The sequence below is a fragment of the Girardinichthys multiradiatus genome, chromosome 5 (genome assembly GCF_021462225.1).
Source record: "Girardinichthys multiradiatus isolate DD_20200921_A chromosome 5, DD_fGirMul_XY1, whole genome shotgun sequence".
Taxonomy (NCBI): Eukaryota; Metazoa; Chordata; class Actinopteri; order Cyprinodontiformes; family Goodeidae; genus Girardinichthys; species Girardinichthys multiradiatus.
In genome coordinates this window covers 15,121,257-15,143,210 of record NC_061798.1, presented here as the reverse complement: position 1 = coordinate 15,143,210, position 21,954 = coordinate 15,121,257, and the positions used below count along the sequence as shown (strand labels likewise).

The window sequence follows — 21,954 nt, the reverse complement described above, 5'->3', positions numbered from 1 at the left end:
TCTGGATGTTTCTACTCCAGACTCAGTCCACTGCTTCCGCAGGTCCCCCAAGGTCTGGAATCGGCCCTTCTCCACAATCTTCCTCAGGGTCCAGTCACCTCTTCTCGTTCTGCAGCGTTTTCTGCCACACTTTTTCCTTCCCACAGACTTCCCACTGAGGTGCCTTGATACAGCACTCTGGGAACAGCCTATTCGTTCAGAAATGTCTTTCTGTGTCTTACCCTCTTGCTTGAGGGTGTCAATAGTGGCCTTCTGGACAGCAGTCAGGTCGGCAGTCTTACCCATGATTGGGGTTTTGAGTGATGAACCAGGCTGGGAGTATTAAAGGCCTCAGGAATCTTTTGCAGGTGTTTAGAGTTAACTCGTTGATTCAGATGATTAGGTTCATAGCTCGTTTAGAGACCCTTTTAATGATATGCTAATTTTGTGAGATAGGAATTTTGGGTTTTCATGAGCTGTATGCCAAAATCATCCGTATTAAGACAATAAAAGACCTGAAATATTTCAGTTAGTGTGCAATGAATCTAAAATATATGAATGTTAAATTTTCATCATGACATTATGGAAAATAATGAACTTTATCACAATATGCTAATATTTTGAGAAGGACCTGTATATTAATATTTGTATGATTCTTACTGTTCTCATTTACTCGACTGTTAAGAGGGTGGATCCCTGCGCGATCGAGCTGGTAGCGTTTTATTAATTCACTGTTATTTATTGTTTGGAGAATATCTCTCCTTTCCCTCTGCCTTTCCGCCATCTTCCCTGCTTAAGACACTCTTAGGCTCCCTACAAGTCCTCCTCACTTCTTTTAATAGATTCTTACCTTAGGAGCTGTCTTAAGGCCTAAGGTGTTTTGTGAATACCTTTTATCTTACCGAGGTAAAATTCCAAGAAAAATCGTAAAATTCGAAAAATTCTACAATTTTTCTTAGAATAACGACAGTAGGAGCTACTTTTAGTTTTAGGATCCTTTGTGAATATGGGCCCTGGTCTATTTCTGATCAGTGAACGCACCATACATCAGCGCTAAGAGTTTGCGTTGACAAAAACACTGCTCCGTATATGGGTCGCGCTCTTAACCCCTTACACCACCAGCGCTGCGCCCACGAGCAGCTCATTTAACAGAAAAGAGCTTTCTCAGCACTGCAGCATTGAGCTAACATTGTTTTTTATATGCAGCCAAGCACAAATACAATACATAAACTAAGGTTTCACTTACTTGCCATTGAGAACAGCTACTCCCACTGTGCTTCTGGGTGTAGCCATGCTTGCAACAAAACTCCACTGACGAGCTTGAGGGTCCCACCTTGAAGAGTTGGGTGAAAACAATAAAGCGTTAAGCATCATAAATCACCAAAAAGGCTTTGTTATGGTAAACTGATTACAACACAATGGGTAAATTAGTCATTTTTAGCACTTTTATGAGAGAGAATATCAACGGACCTTTCCACTGTACTGAGGTAGCTCCAGCCGTCATGTCCTCCCACTGCATACATAGGCCCCTCTAGGACAGCCACACCTGCAGCAACAACCAGATGTAAGATTAAATAATACCCATCCCTCCCCCACCACACATTCAGCAGGGATTAATCTGCCTGAACATCTGCGCTGCCAGATGTGTGTTTGGATCCCACCTCCTTTTAAACACGTGGACACATTTACAAACATGTAAAAGCAGCGCTGCGCGCCTTATGAAACGATTCCACCAGCTGAAGGCATGGCTTCTGTTTGTGTTGCTGCAAAGCCAGGGCTACCACGACAGAATCAGCTTCTACATGGACCTCACCTAAGCCGTGCCTGTGTGTGGACATGGGAGGCATGACGCTCCAGGTTTTGCTGTGTGGATTGTAACACTCCACTGTGTTGAGGGTCTTGAGGCCATCTCGGCCTCCGACCACGTAGAGGCGGCCGTCGTGGACAGCTACACCAAACTGCAGTCTCCGTCCGCTCATGGTGGCGACCTGTCTCCACGTGTCCCGACGCAGACAGTACTGCTCGATACTTGTGGCACCTGAAAGAAAAATAAAAACACACAAACAAATGAGAGAAAATATGTGCGTTGAAATGAAGCTTTTTACTGTTGTACACTCAGGTCTGAGCTGTCTGCACAAAATTCACATGTGACCGGTAAAAATCAACAATTGATTTTAAGATGCATAAAGCCGGCTAACATGGTGCTGTATTGTTACATTTTAGCTTGTATGTATAACTTCTAGCCTAAAATGGAAATGTCATTTATGTCGACGATGACTACATGTAAACCTTTTACCTGAACCGACTGTGGAAACCAATGCAAGCTCATGTATATCCCAACCTGTGAGCTGTAAAATCATCATCTTCAGAAGAGCACATATTTCCTCCCTAGGTTTAATTTACAGCCTACTGTGATGGATATAATTTTAGCTTGTTGTGTTTCATAGTGGTTTTGATTTGGTCCAGTGTTGCTTGTTTTGTAGGTCGTAATGCTTCCTTCACTGTAACAGAGCAGAGATTCATCACCTCAGCATTGTGCATGTGGGTATATGTGAGTGATTGTTCTACCTTTTGAAGCGTCCATGCCGCCCACAGCAAACATGGCCCCAACCGTGGCCTTCCGAGGCCGCGTGCGAGGACTCTGAAGCAGGGGCCGGCGCTGTGGCAGGAGGTGATACTTCATCCCCTCCATCAGGAGTCGCTGACACTCCACACTGTCGCAGAGGAGAGGGCTGGACTCCAGGTCAGCTAAGAACTACACAGATGGGAAGAAAACAGGGAAAAATGCACACATCAACATGCAGTCTCATGTAACAGATAGTGAGGAAACATATACAAGAGGGATGTCAGGTCATGTTGGTTTTCATGTTACCACTGACTGAGGAGGTTTGAGAATCTAAAGAAAGCTGTCCTCTCATTGATTGGGAGATTAGTAGAAACCATCGGCCACTGGTGCTGTCTTACAAACACAGATCATCTGACACACAGGAGCACTAATCTGTTCTCAGCAACTCATCAGTTCTGTAGTCAATACCCTCATCACACACAAACAACCAGGGGCAGCAGCCCGAAGCCCTTCAATCCACCAGACAGCCTCACGAAATACATCTAGCGGAAATGACTGCCCGTGAGAGGCAGGATGGAGAGATTCAGGTTCTGCCTGAAGGAAATAATTTAATGATTTACATTTAGATAGGTGTGTGTTTGCGTATATGTGTGCTATGAGATGGGTTTCTTGTTATGTTGATGTACAGTTCCTTGCAAAAATACTCATATCCCTTGAATTTTTACATACAACCACAAATTGCAATGTATTTTTATTTGGATTTTACATGGTCGCCCACTACAAAGTAGTGTAAAATTATGATATACCATTTCCTAAACTCTACAGTGTAGCATCAATATGTTGCAGAACCAACTTTCACTGCAATTACAGCTGCATGTAAGGTCTGAATCAGCTCAGAAAATCTAGAGACTGAAATTGTTGACCATTCTCTTTTCAAAAAAATCTCAAACAGATTAGCTGGAGAGCATTTCTGAACATCAGTTTTCAAGGATTTAGGTCTAGACTTGGACTTGCTCATTCAGACACATAGATCTGTTCTGATCTAAATCATTCCATTTAGGCTCTGACTGTATGTTTATGGTAAGGTGAGTCTCAAATCTTTTGCTGCACCTAACAGGTTTTCTTCCAGGGTTGTCCTGTACTTAGCTCCATCCGATTCTCACCAAGTCAGACCAGCTTATCTCTTCCTGCTAAAGAAAAGCATCCCCACAGCATGATGCAGCCACCACCATGTATCACAGTAGAAACTGTGTGTTCAGAGATGCACAGAGGGCTTTTTTTCTTCCAAAAATGACTTCCTTTTTGACTCTCGGACAGTTGTCAGCCAGTGAGTTTAGGTGGACAGCCATGTCTTGGTAGGTTTGCAGGTCTGCTGTAGTTTCTCCATTTTCAAGTGATGGTTTGAACAGTGCTCTATGACATGTTCAAAGCTTAGATATTGTTTTATAAACTAAGCCTGCTTTAAAGCCAAAACTACATTCTCCACAACTTTATCACTGCTTTGTCTTCTGTGTTTCTTGGTCTTCATGATGCTGTCTGTTCACTAATGTTCTCTAACAAACCTCTGAGGGCTTCACAGAACTGCTGGATTTATACTGAAAATAAATTAGGCACAGCTTGACTAAATAAATACTAAATAGGTGATTTCTGAGGTTAACTGGTTGCTCTGGAGTTTTCTTTAGGGGTATCAAAGTAAAGGGGGCTACAAATTCACACCACATTAAAACTATGAGTAATTTTCCTCACACTTCCCAACTATGCACTACTTTGTGTTGGTCTCTCAAATCAAGTCCTAGTGAAATCCATTAAAGTTTGTGTTTATAATGTGACAAATAAAATAAAGGCCACGGGGTATGAACAATGTTCCCATGTGCCACTGTATGTGATCAAGATTTTTCCTACAGTGTGTGCTTTCCTCCCATATCTATGCACCCAAAAGAAAAGGCTCAACCCACGTAAATAAACTTGGTCACTGAATAGGAAATTTAATTTCACAGCTATAAGTGTAGAGGCACAAAACAAGCATGGTAAATGGATAAGCAGCTTACACGCCAGGGTCAAACCATGCTTCAGCTGCACACAATCACAGAGCGACAAATTACAGCCAGCCCTATTTACTCATCCATCTGTGTGTGTGTGCCTCAGAAGGACAGATATAAAAAAACATGTTTGTCCTTCTCTCCAGTCATTTACCCATCATGCTGTGAAGGATTGAATGTGGAGGGCGAGATAAGACTGAATCCCGCCGGCGTCCCACCTCCTTCTCCATGGCGTCTCTCTACCTCAAAGTGTGTACAGGGGAAAGCTGCATTATCCTCCGTCTCGGCTCACGCATGAAGGAGACAGAGCAGGCGCCATCCACTCAACGCACTACAGCACTAATACGCAGAGAAGCACACACATCCAGCAGCTGTGTGCATTTCTCACGCTTTAGGAGTCTCCAATCTTTCTCCCCAGGCGTTCTTCACACAAAAAGTACAGTCAATACCAAATTATCCTCAACCTTTGTAATCAAAAGCTGGACAGGTCTGTATTGATGGGACTTGTGGAAGTGCGTTTTTTTAAATTAAGAATGCAACATTGACACCAGGATTTATTACTATGAAGCTAGTTCAATATTTCCCAGATTTCACAGATCTGACCTATGGCTGCACAATATATCGCAAATATATCAACATCGCAATATCAGTGTGTGCAGTATTCAAATTGCAAAGGACTGTTTGGAGAGCAATAATTGTTGGCTATTATACTCCAACTTTTGTGAACTTGTATTTTCCATGCAAATGTAATATTTAGCCAGTTGGGCTGAGTCTCGCGGCAGCAGATGCTCACACCGGACACATATAAAGTCGGCCAAGATGCTAAAGGTCACAGAGTGATGGAGGAAAGAAGAAAGTTCGTATAGACTAAAACAGATATATTTATCGAAAGATTTTCTAATATTGTGCAGTCTTAATTAAACCTAACAACAGGACCCTCCACAGTTATTGCCACCCTTGGTAAAGATTTGCAAAAGCCTTAAAATCAATTACAGTAACATAATCTCACACTGAAATATTTTGAAAAACTGAAGTGTTTCATCTGAGTAAATTTATTTCAAGGTGAAACCACCATTATTAACAACTTTGTTTCGCCAGCTCACAAAACCATGAAGTTTCCAAGAGCAGCTTTTGGCACCCCCTAACACTTCCTGTAAAATTAATGTGACGACATAATTTTTCACATTTAAATTTGACTCTTTTTATGCTGATCACAGTGTCTTAGATTTCTATATTAACTTTAAACTATGTTTTGACACAGAGGCAAACATAAGTTTGATTATGTTTAATTTAAATTAAAACAGAGTTAACCCTTCCTTCAGTGTTGATATATTTGTGATGAATCTTTGATTTAGAAAAATCACGTTTATTCAAACTGGATTTATTTCAAATGATTAGCAGTGAAACATCACTTAGTGAACTTCACCATAAGCATGCTAACATGTAAAGAGTTAATGCATGTATTCTTGTTTGAAGGTAATCAATATGAATTCATCGTCAGTAAAACCAAAGATTAGAAGAAAAGAAAAAGAGTTGTCCAAAGCCTTCTTACAGGTAAAGACTTTTTTTTGGGGGGGAGAAGAGATCCGTGGAAATGCACATGTGTACTGATGGTATATGATGGAGGATGGTGGAGGAGATATTCATTACTGGATCTTTCAGAAGGACAATAACCCAAGAAAATATGGCCAAGTCGACTCAGAAATGGTTAACGAGGGATACGAAATCAACCTTTCAGATTTAACTCAGGCCCCCAGACATTATAATGGGTGAGAGGAAGAGCAGGCCTATGGAGAGGTATCTTTGAGCCTTTACCGTTTAACAATCTCTCTAGATCCTCCAACCATGTGAAATATTATACTGGCTTAAGAAGGTTGGCAAAAATATTGACAGCAGGGGAGCCAAAATGTGATTCTGTTAAAATAAACCATTTAAAAAAAAATCTACAGTGTGAGATTATGCTTCTCTGTGTGAAAAATGAATTTATTTAAACATCTTTACCAGGGGTACCAATACCAATACGTGTGCAGGGTCCTGTACATCTGCACTGCTTACCACAAACATGAAGACTTTTTTCATGGCATGGTTCTGAGCAACCTCTCTGCTGCCACAGTCATTTCAGCACCAACACAAAAATCACACCTACTGTCATTCAACATTTTGGCGCACCGTGCCACAGATGGTTGCCAAAGAAGATTAGGTCCAGAGTGTGCATCTGCATTTACGCAACAGAGGTAATGGTGAGCAGGAATCAGAGGTATTAATCCGAGGAATTGACACCATCTGGATGAGTAATCACGTAGTAGCCCAGACATGGAGCTAATAGGTTGATAAGCATTGATCAGGTAGCCTGCCTGAGTTTATATGTCATTTTATTGACATTCAACAGCTCATGGGGTTGCTGAATGTTAATCGGTTTGAAATTGTATTCGGAGAGGGAGGGGCTGTTAGACGTGATGGGTGATGCTGCTTGTGGGTTTAGCTGAGGGAGGCAAAGTCATCTATCTAAGGCACTCGATGAGTATACTTCACAGGTGAAAAACACCCAGATGGATAAAAACAGGCAGCTCTGATGAAAAAAAAAACTATGCAGTGTATAAAGGTGAGCTTTGTCTTTATAATTTTCGGCATGGATCAGTACAAGGGTGTGCATAACTGTGGAGTTGAAGGAAGACAATACATGGGTTTCAAAATGTTTTGAAAATAAAATTATGAAAAGTGTGGGTATTGGCCTGTGGATACAAGTACAACCAATTGCCTTTAGAAGTCAACAAATCGGTAAACAGAACACAACTTGTAAATGCCATGTGTGGCAGAAAATGAACACTGCATCCCCCTGGACATACCATCCCCACTAAGAAATATGGTGGTGGTAGCATCATGCTGTGGGGAAGCTTTTCTTCAGCTGAGACAAGGAAGGTAGTCTGGGTTGATGGGAAAATGGATGCAGCTAAATACAGGGGAATCCTGGTTGACACTTCATCTTCCATTAGGACAATCATCATAGCCAGAGCTACAATAGAATAGTTTAGATCAAAGCATATCCATGTTTTAGAATGGCCTAGTCAAAGTTTAGACTTGAATCCAACTGAGAATCCTTGACAAGATGTGGAAATATCTCTTTACGGACACTATGTTGCTAAGAAGAATGGGCAAAATCGCAATCTATGGATGCGCAAAGTTGTTAGAGAAATACCCCTAAATAAAAATGGATGCCCCGTTATTCTGATTTGTAAAAAAACAGCTAACAAAATAGAACACCCTCTATCTTTTTCCTTCCACTTCACAATTCTGCAGTACTCTGGGCTGAAATATCCTGATAACACACATTGAACACATTCTCACTCACTGGACAAACAAATGGTATCAACTATGGCAGACATCATTGTTATTGTCCCTCTAATTGCCTGAAGAGGTTAGTGAGACAGATTTAGAGTGAGGCACTTTATAACCAAGAGGAGATTATAAAAAGGGAGATTAAAACAAATCTGGCCACAGAAAACAACCTGCATAAAACGCATGATGCTACCCAGAAAGAACAAAATGGGCACAGCGTAAAAAAAAAAAAAGGCCTCTAATTTCATAGGATAGTTCTTAATCAGGAGGCGAGTAGATTTTTTTTCATTGAGCAAATAAAGGATCATACTGAGCTTCCGTCTCTGGGAGAAAACAAACAGGGAATCTGTTTTCTTATAGAACATTTCCAAGGTCATGGAGAAACCCTGCATCTATCAACTGTCTCATAAATATGCCGCATTAATAGTGCTGATTACTTCATTATCTTTTAGCCCTGCCCTATGATGGCAAGGCAGTCCTGAGTGTATCCTGCCTGTAACCTGGTGACTATTCAGACATGTACTTGTAGTCGCTAAGGACAACAGGAACAAACAGGAAATTATTAGTTTTGGCTCAGTAGAGTAGTCGTCTTGCAATCGGAAGATTGGATTCCAGCTTCCCCTTGTCACCTGTTGATGTGCCCATGAGCAAGGCAGTTAACCCCATTTGCCTACCAATCTGTGTATCAGTGTACAAATGTGTGCGTGCGATTTGGTGAATGTGCCTCTAGTGTAAAGTGCTTTGGGTGGTCGGTGGGACTGGAAAGGCACTATCTAAGTTTAGTCCATTATCATTAGACCAGTGTTTTTCTACCCTGGTCCTTGAGGTGCAGTGCCCTGTATGTTTTAGATGCTTTCCTGCTTTAGTACACCTGATTTCAATTGATGGCTAATTAACAGGCTTTTGCTGAAGCACAATCATCTGAATCAGGTGCGTTATGATTCAGAGGAACATCTAAACCCTGCAGGGCAGTGCGCCTTGAGGACCAGGGATGAAAAGCACTACTATACAATATGTTAGGAGGAAATCCCTGCATCTCTAACCTGTGGTTGCAGCAGCGGCAGTCTGATGTGAGCCAGCAATGACGGTAGGTGGCGCTGCCGTGCGGCGGGATCGTGACTGACCCAATTCAGCAAAGAGGTCACCACGGTTTCCTCATCTGGCACGTTGATGTCATCAGATGTCAGCAGCCTTTGCATCTCATCCACTGGGAGTACAAGAAACTCCTGGCCTCCGACTACCTCCAGAAAATGCTCCTGGTGGATGAAGATAGTCAAGGATGAACTAAATAAAGAAATACTGAAGGTTAACAAAAGAAGAAAAGCTAAAGACAGCTGGACTAAGATGTTACAGGACTAAACTGTAGTAAAAGGTAGCAGAGCAAAATGTATAGGTGAGTGCACTACAAAGACAAAAAAAACTAAAAAAGACATTTAAAGGCAGTAAAGAACAAGAAGAAAAGAAAAAGAATAATCAAGAAGATGAAGGTGATTGTTCACAGTCACCATAGCAACTGAGCTGAAAAACATCTTTTGTGGCAATAATTGCCTGATGTGTTGTGAAAAAGAAGCTAATTTGTTATCAGGAACAAGATCAGACCAAAATCTATCTGAGGAAAGCTGCACAGATGTAAGAGGAACAGCTTAAAGAACCTAGAGTGCATTATCGTTATCATTTAATGTCATCCTTTGTCATTCTTAGAGCAGAATTTATCCCAGGCAGTCGGTTCATTCATTTCTTGCCACGACATCATGAACAGCAGAGTTACACAGACCACAAGCGCCAGGCGGCTCTGTACCCACCATGGTGTAGGCGTGAGCAGCTCTCTGCAGGTCATGGCACCCCTGGGCGTCGGCGTAGGAGCGGATGCCGAGACAGTTAGAGGGGTGGAGCTGCTTCACAAGGAAGGAGCAGCAAGCTTGGACCACCGACGACAACTGCAGCAGGCAGGAGGCAGACAACAAAGACTCGATGGTGTCCTCCTTCAGCTCGAGACGGCCTGGAAAACACATTTACTGGCGTAATTTACTGGAAGCTGAAAAGTTTCTTGAAAAGTCTGTTTTGTAATGCCAAGAGCAAAAAAATTTAAAACAGCATTCCGGTGTGCACCTGTGTATGCAAATTGGACCAGGACCCACAAGGCTTCAGGGTCCACTCCTTCCATCTTCACTTCATCCTGCTTGGCCTCCCGCACATCGCTGGTAAACATGGCCGCAAAGTAGTCTGACACGGATGAGAGAACCAGTCTGAGGGATGGAGAAAAAGGGCATCAGTCAGAGACGACAGGCAGCTGTAACTGAGGAACAGACAGATCTGACCTTGATGACAGGAAGAATCTGGCGTGAAAGACAAAAGCTGCAGAACAGAGAGGGAAAGGTCAACCCGGAGACTGTAACACGAGGAGACAAGGCACAACTTGACAGCCCACAAGCAGGTCATGAAGTCAGTTCAAGTGTGACAAAAAAGCCCTTTTATTTCCAGTATGTTCTACTGTAGATTAGCAATAAAATGTCTTGCCAAGGTACGCATACACCTTGAACTTTTCCATATTTTGTACTGTTTCAACATCAGTCTTCAAAGTATTTTATTGACATTCTATGTGATAGGCCAGCAAAGAGTAGCAAAATGTACAGTGGAAGAAAACTGATATAGGTTGTCAACATTTTAAAGAAATACATCTAAATCTATCCCCGCCTTTTACTCTGATAACCCTAAATAAAATCCAGTGTCCACATGTCAGGGATAACGTTGCAGGGAGGTTTAAAGCAGGGTTAGGCTATAAAAAAATATCCCGACATTTCAGAGAGCACTGCTCAGTCCACCATCTGAGAATAGAGTATGACACAAACACAAACCTACAAAGGCATGGTCGTCAATCCTAGAGGAAACCTGTTAGATGCTGCAAAAGATGACCAGGACAGATGTTCCTGTCTGGCAGGACAACAAGTCTAAACATACAGCCAGAGACTAAATAGAATGCTTTAGATCAAATCATGTTCATGTGTTAGAATGGCCCAGTCAAAGTTTACAACCAAATCCTATTAAGAATTAGTGGCAAGACTTGAAAATTGCTGCTCACAGATACTCTAAATCCAGTCTGACTGAGACTGAGTTGTTTTGCAAAGAAGAATGGGCAACAATTTCAGTCTCTAGGCTCATAACAACATACCCCAAAAAGACTTGCAGCTGTAGTTACAGTAAAAGCGGTTCCTCAAAGTAATGACTTGTGGGAGCTGAATACAGTAACACGCCACACTTTTCAGTTTTATTTTTGTAAACTTTTTTGACAACCATGTATAATTTCCCTCTCCACTTCACAACATACTCAGTACTTTGTGTTGGTTTATCACATAAAATCGCCCAAAAAACAAATGTTAGTGGTGGTAATGAAGCAAAATGTGAAAAAGATCACGGGGTGTGAATACTTTGGTAAGGCAGTATGATTTTGTTGCTTTAGAAAATTTTACTAAAATAAAAGCAAACCCTTCCATCCCATAAAAATCCAAGAGAACCATTTAATGCATAATTAAAAAACATACAATTTTGATATATATTTTGTACATTTGTTCTAAAAATAAATCAGCAGAAACGTGTTTTCTTCTACATTATAATTTGTCCACAATTATGTTAAAAGTTGTAAAGTCTGCACCACATATAGAGATGAAGGACATGTTAAGTCGACCAGGCCTCAGGGGGATAAGTGCTGTAGGACTGAAGAGTGCTGAGGAAAAAAAAAATAAATCACACCTCCATCCTCAGGAGGACTCTCATGGTCTTTAATCTTGTCCCTCTACATTTAAACATTGATCACACCATCAGCACGTGCCTATAGGTGTGAGTACTTAATAAAATTAAGAAAATTTGGCAGTGAAATCAATCATCACTTGCAGACTGGCTCCCACCAGACAATTGTCCGCATATTAATGCAGCTTCCTGTGCCTTTTCCGCTCATGCTCATGGCCTCATGCGTTTTACACTTTGTGTAGAGTTGAACATGTCTGCATGCACTGTGTATGTGCATAACTTCACACGTGAAAATAATCTCATTACTGAGAGTGACACTGAGATCTTGACAGATAGCCTGAAGTAAACTGTGTGTGGTCCAGTTTTGCACTGTACAGACAGAGATGTCAAAATACAATAGAGTCAGCAGGCAGTAGTTCAGCCAGAATTCTGCACAGGTGTCCCTGTTCTTCTCTTCCTGACACACACACTCGCGTATACATATTTAATCCCTTATGCGGGTCTCTGACTTGCTACGAGCGACACAAGCTATATACAGCAGCTGGTGGTTTACGCACAAATACAACGGCAGGGTGCTGCTGACGACACAGGCAGGGCGGCCAGACTGTGTATCGCAGTACAGTAAGAGAAAACAGATGAGATAAAACGTTGAGAGAGGAGAGCAGGAAACAGACGAGCTAAGTCAGGAAAGGAGGGCAAGAACTGAAAACTGACACTGTGTCTGTGTTTTCGCTCTGCAACAAACCGCACATCCACACTTAAACAGGGAAGGGGAAAAAAACACAACAAGTGAGTCATAAGGGACTGACTTAAATCTTGTGACTTTTCACTCTACATGTAGGTTTTACAGGAAGAGCAGACTGTGCAGCTAAGTCATGATGACTGCCATGGCTCAAGGTATTGCAGTATGTGAGCCTGTTTGTTGAACTGCCAATTTGATCTAGATTAAAACTAATTTCCTGCAGAGCCATATTTGTGCTTTTGAAAATAATCGTTCAACAGCTAACAGACACATGATCATGAATCTAATCTATAAAATGTACTTTTGCTAAATCAGTCAGCGGTCTTCGTTAGATTAAAGAGCACCAGTAAACCAAAATGCTGATTTAAGTTAACATGGCTCTGAAACCCTAATCTTGATGTGTTAAGGTATATTTGCTGAAAACAAGACATGTCTCTTTCTGATCCAACTTCTAAACTTGGTGTCGGGATGAATTTTGTTTTTTAAATGATCGCTAGCAGACTTCCTGAGGAAACTCAACTGCAGATATCTGCTGCTGATTTGCTGTCTGTGGTTGTGCCAGTCCCACATACAGGCATGTTTTGTAACAACCATTCTTTCAAATTACTTTCATGCATACAGCTTGCAAAACCTTTATAAAGCCCATGAATATTATGATGCTGATAGTGACAGAGATTGTATTGGCTGCAGCAGAAAAATATTTTTCTTTGCATGTTTTAAACATAAACCTCCATTGTTCAGTCTTTTTCTACATGTATTTTCATGGGTTTTCACATTTAACATCATAACTAAGTCATGTACAATGTGAGATGTAACTATGATTTTATTATGACAATTTTAACAAGCACTGAAAATTGACATCGGGCTGAACTTCCTGGGATGCCCACACATAAAAAGTCTAATTACTGCCTTTATATTTCTTTACTTGTGCATAATCTTTGCATTGTTGAATGTTGTGCTCACACAAAATTAAGATCTTTTGGTACATAGTTTATTACTTAATACACACACTCCCCTTTAGAAGAAGTCATATTCCTGTATCCTAACTCACAAACAGACATAAATGAGAGTGAACATATCTCGCCAACAACTTCAGAGACACACACTCTTTCACAAACACCATTAGAGCACGGATCTTTGTCACCATCTGTGCCTGGAGGACATAATAAATAAGGCAGAGAGGGAGACAGAGAAGAAGTAGTGTTTCTCTAGGTGAAGGAGTTCCTTTCTTATTTGCAGATGGCCCCTGCTGTTACATCAGCGGCCACAGGCCCCAATGGAGGCAGTGGAGAGAAGTACGAACTATTGCAGCAGTTAGACTGTTGCACGACTCAGCTGACTTTTATAGGCTCAGTGCAGAGATAAAACAGAACTAAAACAGGAGTTTTGAGGAGCAGGACTGTGCTTCTGCAGTGTCTTAAAACTCCTCTTCAACTGAGACGTTTCTGTGATTTCTGTTGTCATGTTTGCATGTCTGTGGATACACGGATCCAGATGTTATATACAATATCTTGCAGAAGTATTCATACTTTTTGTCCTGTTATAAACACAAAATACATTCATTCAATTATGTTGTGGAAGCCAAAGGACAAATGTTCTTCAACAAATAAAAAATCTGAAAATTGTGGGATGCATATGTACTCAGCCGCTGTGAGTCATTACTTAGATTCCCTTTCGCAGCAATTACAGCTGCAAGTCTTCTGGGGCTTGTGTCTAGCAACTCTACACATCCAGACTTGAGTTTCTTCAGAGAGTGTTGGTGAACAGCTGTTTTCATTAGTCTTGACCCAGATTCTTAATTGGATTTAAGCCTGGACTTTGACTGGGCCATTCTAAAACATGAATATGCTTTAATTTAAACTATTCTAATGTAGCTCTTGCTGAATGTTTAAGATCATTGCCCTGGTGGAAGTAGAACCTCCGCTCCAGACCTCCTTACATGTCTCTGCTGAAGAAAAACATCCCCACAGCCTGATGCTGCCACCATCATGCTTCATTAGGGTGATGTGCAACATTCGTTTTCCACCACAAATGCCATTTTGTATGTAGGACAAGAACTTAAATTCAAGGTCTCACGTAACCAAAGCACCTCCTTTCATATGTTTACTGTGTCTAAAAATGGATGTTTTCATTCTTTTCTCTCACAGGTGGACTCTATACAGCAGTTAGGTGGTTTTTAAAGGGAACTAGTTTGTCAGGATCCCAACCCTGGTTACGTGGTTTCCCGGACCTCGCTCCTGTATTCTAATAAAATAATAATAATAAAAACCGTTTTCTGTTTCTGAGTGTTCTCTGTATGTGGGTCAAGTCGGCAGTCAGAACTATGACAGAACAGTCAGCCCAGTCCGACCCAGCAGAGGCACTCCAGAGAGCAGTTTCGAACCATAGTCGGCAAATAGTCTCACGGAGCGACCCTCCAGTCGCATCTTGAGCAACAACAGCGGACCAGTCAGCAAATACACCAGATGGCAACAATGTTACAGCATGCCTTGACTCCTAGGCTCTCCACATCCACTGGAGGCACTGTCGAGCCCCCGGTCGCCCAGCCTCTTCCTCAGATGCGTGACGTCACTTCCCCCAACCCTGAGAAATTTTCAGGCGAGCTTGGGAGTTGTGGCGGCTTACTCCTGCAGTGTGCCTTGGTGTTTAACCGTTCCCACATGCCTTCCCACCTGATGATGCTAGAATTTCATATATCTTAGGGTTACTGACCGGTAAAGGCTTCACCAACTACACACGCTTTGGCTGCACCTTTGATCAGTTTGTCCTCGGGTTTAAGCAGGTTTTTGATGTAGCAGTGGATCAGACCGCTGTAGCCCGCAGGCCGTGGTCCATGAAGCAACGTAGCCGTCCCCTGGCTGATTTTGCTATAGATTTTCGCACTGCAGCAGCCTCGGGCTGGAATGCGAGTGCGTTAAAGCCTTTTTTCACGCTCTGGATGAGGCGTTAAAAGATTAATTGGCTTTAGTTGATGAGCCGGAGGAGCTTAGCAAATATATTGCCCTGGCAATCCGCTTGGACACCAGGATGAGAGGGAGAAGACGCACTCGTGTAGAACAGGGCGTCCAGAGGACCTTACTATCGTCCCCACCGCGCTCCTCCACTTTCCCCGCTGCTACCACTAATTTCCCCGATTCAGAGCCCTTGCGGCTGGGTAGGGTGCGGCTTTCTCCAGACAAGCGGCATCGCCGTCGGGAGGCCCACCAGTGCCTTTAATGTGGTTCTCCCGACCATTTTGTGTCAGCCTGCCCCGCTTGGCCAAAAGAGGGGGGCCGCCGGTTATAGATGGGCAACCTGTGGGTTGCCCTGGATCTTAAGCCTCCTAGGTTTACCTTACTCGCCACGTTAATATTAAATCATAATTTGGTGCCTTTAAAGGCCCTGCTAGACTCTGGTTGCGAGCTAAACCTGATAGATCAAGCCTTAGTGACCCAGCTTCGCTTTGAGACTGAGCAGCTGCCCTCACCATGCCATGTCCTGGCCCTAGACAGGCAGGCGCTACAAAGAATCACTCTTGTCTGGAAATCATAGAGAACTCATTTCCTTACATGTTTTTCTGGTCTCTGAAAGCGCTCTGGTCCTGGTGTTCCCCTGGTAGCGGGACCACAACCCCCACCTAAATTGGGCCGAACTCAGGGTAGACGCCTGGTCCAACCAGTTGTCTGAGGTCTGCTGTTTCTCCTAGAACACACACTGAGAAAGCTGAGGGGGTCAAACCGGCAGATTTAACCCTGGTTCCTCCCGATCATCATGATCTTCAACGGGTTTTCAGTAAATCTCTTACCATTACTCTCCTCGGCTTTCGAACCTGTTCAGGACGCCACTATCTTTACCAAGTAAGATCTTAGAAACGCCTACTACCTCGTACGTATCCGCCAGGGAGATTAGTGGAAGACCGCCTTCGGGACATTTTGAGTACCTGGTAATGCCAGGCTTATGTAATGCCCCAGCGGTCTTTCAGGCCCTGGTGAACAACGTTTTAAGAGACTATTTAAACATCTTTGTTTTACTCCAGGAACCTGACCAACCACCGCAGCCATGTCTGCCTGGTGTTACAAGGTTTGCTGGAGAATCAACTCTTATGAAGGCTGAGAAATGTGACTTCCACCAAGCGTCCATCAGCTTCCTGGGCCTGATTCTAGAGGATCTAAGAATTCCAAACCTGACGCACTTTTGCGTCAGTTCGTCCATAATGACTCAGAAAGAGAGATAGTACCTATTCTACCTCCCTGCTGAACGGTCGGTGCTTTAACCTGGGAGATAGAGGACAGTGTGAGGCGAGCCCGTTCAGATGACCAGGTACCAGGTAACGGACCGGCAGGCCGCCTCTATGTTCCCACTGCCGTGCGGCCCCGACTGATCAATTGGTTCCACTCCACCAAATTCGCCACCCATCCCGGTGCCAGCCGAACCATAGCCTCGATCGCCAGGAGGTACTGGTGGCCCACCTTGCATCGAGATGTGAGGGACTACATCAGTGCCTGTGTACCCTGCGCCACAAATAAAACCTCCAACCGACCTCAAGCTGGCCTGTTGCAGCCCCTCAGTATTCCTCCATGGCCCTGGTCCCACATCGCCATTGACTTTGTGACCGGCCTACCACGTTCCCGTGGCATGACTGCCATCTTCACCATTATAGATCACTTCTTGAAAGCATGGCACCTCATTCCGTTACGAAAGCTGCCCTCTGCCCAACAAACAGCCAAGCTGCTAGTGAAACAGCAGTGTTTCGTCTGCACGGAATTCCCCAGGAGATCTTATCTGACCGCACCCCCCAGTTCACTGCCCTGGTTTGGAAAGAGTTCTGCGCCGCCCTGGGGACGAGGGTTTCGCTGACCTCCGGATACCACCCCCGGTCTAATGGTCAGGTGGAACGTCTGAACCAGGAACTGGAGTCGGCCTTGAGGTGCGTGACGTCATCCGTGGGTGGAGTACTCCGACAACTCCCACATCTCTGCTGCTACGGGCTGTACTCCTTTTGAAGCCTCCTTGGGGTACCAGCCGCCCCTGTTCCCTGCCGACAATAAGGAGACGAGTGGGCCTCAGTCTAGCACCACATCCGCAGATGCAAGCGCATGTGGTCCTCCACCGCCAGGGCAGGGAGATCTGGAGGCTGACGGGTGCAGCTTGTCTGGTCATCAGCCACGGTGCAATAAAAGGAAGGACAGTCAGCACATCAGCAGCTGACTGTTTTTCCCCAGTGGTGCTGCCTTCCGTTCTCACTGGCTTTGTTAAGAACCCTTTGGAATCCCACGGACCGTAAACTTCTCTGGACAGCTTATCTGGCTGGCAGTCCGAACTGATCTGTGCACCGCTCTAGTCGCGAACCCTGTCCACCCTCCCACGAAGTACCATCTCCAAGCTCCTCTAAGCTACCGCAAGCACCGTCTGCCTGGTCAGCTCTTAGTCCTGACACGCCCTCTCCCTGGCGGATACCCGGCTTCTGATCAGTAAGGTTTTCTCCATCTAATGTATTCTATCTGAGTGACTTGTTACTTACCCTCGTTCCTCCTCAGCAGCCCAGCCCTGGTTAGGTGGTTTCCCGGACCTCGCTCCTGTAGTCTAATAAATTAACTGAACCGTTCTTTGTTTCTGAGAGTCGGCAGTCAGAACTATGACATAGTTGGACTGGATTTTATTTGTCAGGGCAAACGGGGCTGGATACAGTGGCACAACACATTCACAACACATATACTCAGATTTTATTTGTGAAAATAAAAAAAGCATGTGTCAATTTTATTCAACTCCACAATTATGGCCAATTATGTCTTGGTGTGTGACATAAAATGGTAATAAAAGACATTAACGTTTGTAGTTATGTAACAAAATTCACAAAAGTAAAAGGTATAAATACTTTTGCAAAGTACTGTGTGAGCTAGTGTTTTGCTATGAAATAGCAAATTTTTCCTTTGTGTTTGATGAAAATTATAAGCTTTACTCTCTACTGTGCAAATAAAACTGTTCTTTCCCCTCACCTGTGTGCAGGTATCCGTCTGTCTCCAGCCACCAGAATCACATCACACAGCTGCCTGGTCTTCAGGTAGCCCTCCATCTTGCGGAAGGTGACATCAGCATGAGACAATGCAGTAAACATGGACTCCTCCGGACAGGCGCATGGCTCCATGGACACGCATGAGGAGAGGGTTGCGCTGCTGTTAGACGTCCTGTGGGCACACACGCAGACAAAAGAAAAAACATTAAGAGTAAAACAAGCCCACAAAGCTTCAAATAAAAAGAAATGACATCAAATGTGCCTTTTGCAGATTCTGTTTTATTCTTGATACAAACAGCAGGGTGGAGGGAGCTGTAGCAGCTGGTCTGTGGCTTCAATGTCAACACATTTTCCTTTGCATCATTTCCTCACATGTAGTCACTTTGCTACTGGCCTACCATATATTGCCAGGAGCATACAAAAGCTCTTTAATGGTCCAATTACCAGGAGTAAATGGCCAGATTAATTCAGCCCACTCAAAAGGAGAATGTGCCAATTAAATCACTGCAGGAGCTGAGCCCATAAGTTGCGCTGTGATTTACTCTACCATTTTCCTTCTATTCCCACAAAAAAAAGTTTTCTACCTAGAGACTTCAAATTTTAAGAACGGTTTTATTTTCAGATCAGAAGCTGAGCAGGTTTGAGCGTTAGTTTGACTGCACAAAACTATAGCAACTGCGTAAAAATAAACAGCCATTGTGGCTTTTAAGAGAGAGAGAGGCTAAGATTCAACAGACGAAGTGGCAGCACGACCCTAAAACATAATAAAACAACAAAAACAAGTCGACATAACAACGACAAAACCATTTCAGCAATAGCTAGGAGAGTCATAACACTCTTTTACATATCTGGAATGTACCAGTGTGTGTCTGACTATAGCCCTGGGTGTTGGAAATCACTGTGTAACACGCTGCAATTTTCTCTTAGCATGAAACACAAAGAGGCTTCCGGAGAAACAAATGGAAATTACCTCTCGAATGACTTTTAAAAAACTTTACCAGATCCTTCAAACATGCATGTGTATAGCGTGTTCCTCCAACTTATGGCCAAGTCTTTTTGTTTGACAGTTTGACATGTTTGAAATTCAATTAAAAAGCTTTCTTTGTCCGGGAGGACAAATATCTCTCCTTAGTTATCATTTCATATTTTTCTTATTTATGGACATTTTAAATGTGTTTTTTCTTCATAATGAATAATAGATTTCTATGAGCTATTGCTTGTACGGATCAAATTACTTTCCCTGTGAAAGAAAGGGAACGCTATGACAAATCCTTAAATTACCACCAGTCTCTGCTGTTGCTCTCAGATCGATATAAACGTCAACATGTTGTGTTTCTGTTGTAGCATTTATCTTCTTTTTTTTTCTTTCAGGCAAAAAGATAGTAGTTACCAGCTACATAAAACCCCTGCTGGCTACCCAACTCAGCATGAAACACTGCAGCTTGACAGTGAAACCAGACCTCTGTTTCACTGAGACTCTGGATATGCTGGTACTGCGTCAGAACCGGTTCCGTCCGTGTTCAAGAACTTACCAACTTATGTTGGCAGTGAAGTATTGATGTTGTAGCAACTATAATATATATATAATCAGTGTCATAGTTAGGAAAAAATTTAAACTTCTGCATTGTCAATATTTCATACATAATTATATTTATTTTCAATCAATTTAATTACATGTTATCAAGGATTATATTTATTACTAATTATGCTGAGGTTTTTTACTGTCTTAATTAAGTAAAGGCAGCGCCATAGAAAGAGAGAGTTATGACACTTCCATTGACTTCTATAGAAAGAATGGAATGCGGAAATGACGTGGGTCATGGAGATGCTAATAGTTCCAAACACCAGCAGCTCCAGCATTGGACGTAGTTCATTCTTGGTATTTCGGAAGGATTTTTTACGGTAAGTTGATGAAAATACAACATTATCTTGCTATTGTGAAGCTTTAGTAGACTGTTTTGTATCGCATTTTAGCAATTATATTTTATATAGGTTTAGTTTATTAAGCATGTTAACTCGCTTGTTGTATTTTAACCGCAGCTAGCTTATTGCAAGCATGGCGGGTTTAGACGGGTCAATCTCATTGTGTCTGATTCAGCATTTTAAAATGTCCATTACAGCTTACATTCTTAACGTTGATAATTTCTCATTTTTATTGTAATTCCAGCTACTGAACTAGCACATCTTGAAAAAAACTGATATTGGCATGGTTAATTTAATTAATGTTATAGATTCTATGTCAACGATGGCCACATAAATGGGGACATTATCATTAAACGTGATTGTGAAGATGATTAATTTTTTATTATTCTTTTCCAGGTAAACCACACGAGAATGCTGAACTGCTGAACCATGTTGCACACAAAGCACCACAAAGGTAACAAGATCTAATTTTTCTGTCCTTAAAAATAATAAGAGCTGAATCAAGATGTTTGAATAAAATTATTTTAAGACCTTCACAAAGTTGGTATTTACAACAGGACTGTTACTTAACATTTGTTTTATGTTATTAGTTTTGCATTTGCTAGTCATGGGTGAAGTTGAAGTAGATATTAGAATCTAATCTCAAGACAGAACAAGAAATTAAGAATTATTACTGGAACATATCAGCATCAATACACAGAACAGTAACAAAAAATACTTTTAAACAATTAAAGGTAACACTGCTGTCATTGTATTCTTGTTGATTTGGAGTGCTGGAGCTGACTGGTTGATGGGGAGGCTGTCAAAAAACATCAAATCGAAGTGATCAGAAATTATATATATATATATATATATATATATATATATATATATATATATATATATAGAGAGAGAGAGAGAGAGAGAGAGAGAGAGAGAAATATAATAGAGAGAGTGATAGTGTTTTTAAGAAACACATTTACTTTTCATCGTATTTACTGGAAGGCATTTACTTTTTTTGCACTTCAGTATGACCTTCCAGCTATGATGGTGATTGGTTCTGAGTCCTCTAAACTGTTCCTGTATTGTTTTCTGGGAGGTCAGCAGATGTGGTGACTGACTTCAAAGGGAGCTGCTGCCAATGATGCCAAGGAGGATGAACCCTCATTTGGACTTCGGCACATTTCTACCTTGTCCAGATTTGATCAGATAGCAGATGTAATTAATAAATTGTATAAATGGTAGTGCAAGTACTTCTTTATTAAAGCTAGTTTTGCATTTTACATATCTTACAGTAAATTGTTTGGTCATTTATTTTTGCACAATTCAGTTGTTTTGTCATCTAATGCGATTTTAACTACAGTTTCAATTAAATGAACATTTTAGTCAATGAATTACAATTTTACAACAGTTGTCAGACTACAGGCACAATCAACTCTGTTATAGATACAAGTACTCAGTTCACATGGCAGCAACAAATAGAATAATTATGTCTTCTACAAAAATTAAGAATTCATCCCAGGTCTTCAGTCATATTTTCATACAGCTACATATTTTCCTCATTCATTTAAAAATTATTAAATTTTTAAATAAAAATTTAATTCTGCTCATTTTCCATCTGTAATATTTGGATATTTTTGTGAAATACATAGGC

At 42.1% G+C, this 21,954-nt stretch overlaps 1 protein-coding gene and 2 long non-coding RNA genes across 3 annotated transcripts in view; 2 read left to right on the top strand and 1 right to left on the bottom strand.

The window, feature by feature from the left end:
• The window catches only part of klhl5 (kelch-like family member 5), a 48,083-nt gene that overhangs the window by 13,379 nt on the left and 12,750 nt on the right, over window positions 1–21,954 (bottom strand). Inside the window, exons 2-9 of the mRNA XM_047365861.1 lie at window positions 18,382–18,570; window positions 10,030–10,166; window positions 9,723–9,919; window positions 8,964–9,176; window positions 2,548–2,734; window positions 1,793–2,017; window positions 1,450–1,525; window positions 1,226–1,312 (exon numbers count right to left, since the gene is read on the bottom strand). Coding sequence (XP_047221817.1) covers window positions 1,226–1,312; window positions 1,450–1,525; window positions 1,793–2,017; window positions 2,548–2,734; window positions 8,964–9,176; window positions 9,723–9,919; window positions 10,030–10,166; window positions 18,382–18,570 — 1,311 coding nt within the window. The remainder of the gene's footprint in view (window positions 1–1,225; window positions 1,313–1,449; window positions 1,526–1,792; window positions 2,018–2,547; window positions 2,735–8,963; window positions 9,177–9,722; window positions 9,920–10,029; window positions 10,167–18,381; window positions 18,571–21,954) is intronic.
• LOC124868497 lies at window positions 12,502–18,519 on the top strand. Its single transcript, XR_007038332.1, has 3 exons — window positions 12,502–12,561; window positions 14,300–14,407; window positions 18,392–18,519. It is a non-coding gene; the product is annotated as an uncharacterized LOC124868497 (long non-coding RNA).
• Window positions 18,518–21,583, top strand: LOC124868496. The gene is made up of 3 exons (XR_007038331.1): window positions 18,518–20,300; window positions 20,718–20,775; window positions 21,405–21,583. It is a non-coding gene; the product is annotated as an uncharacterized LOC124868496 (long non-coding RNA).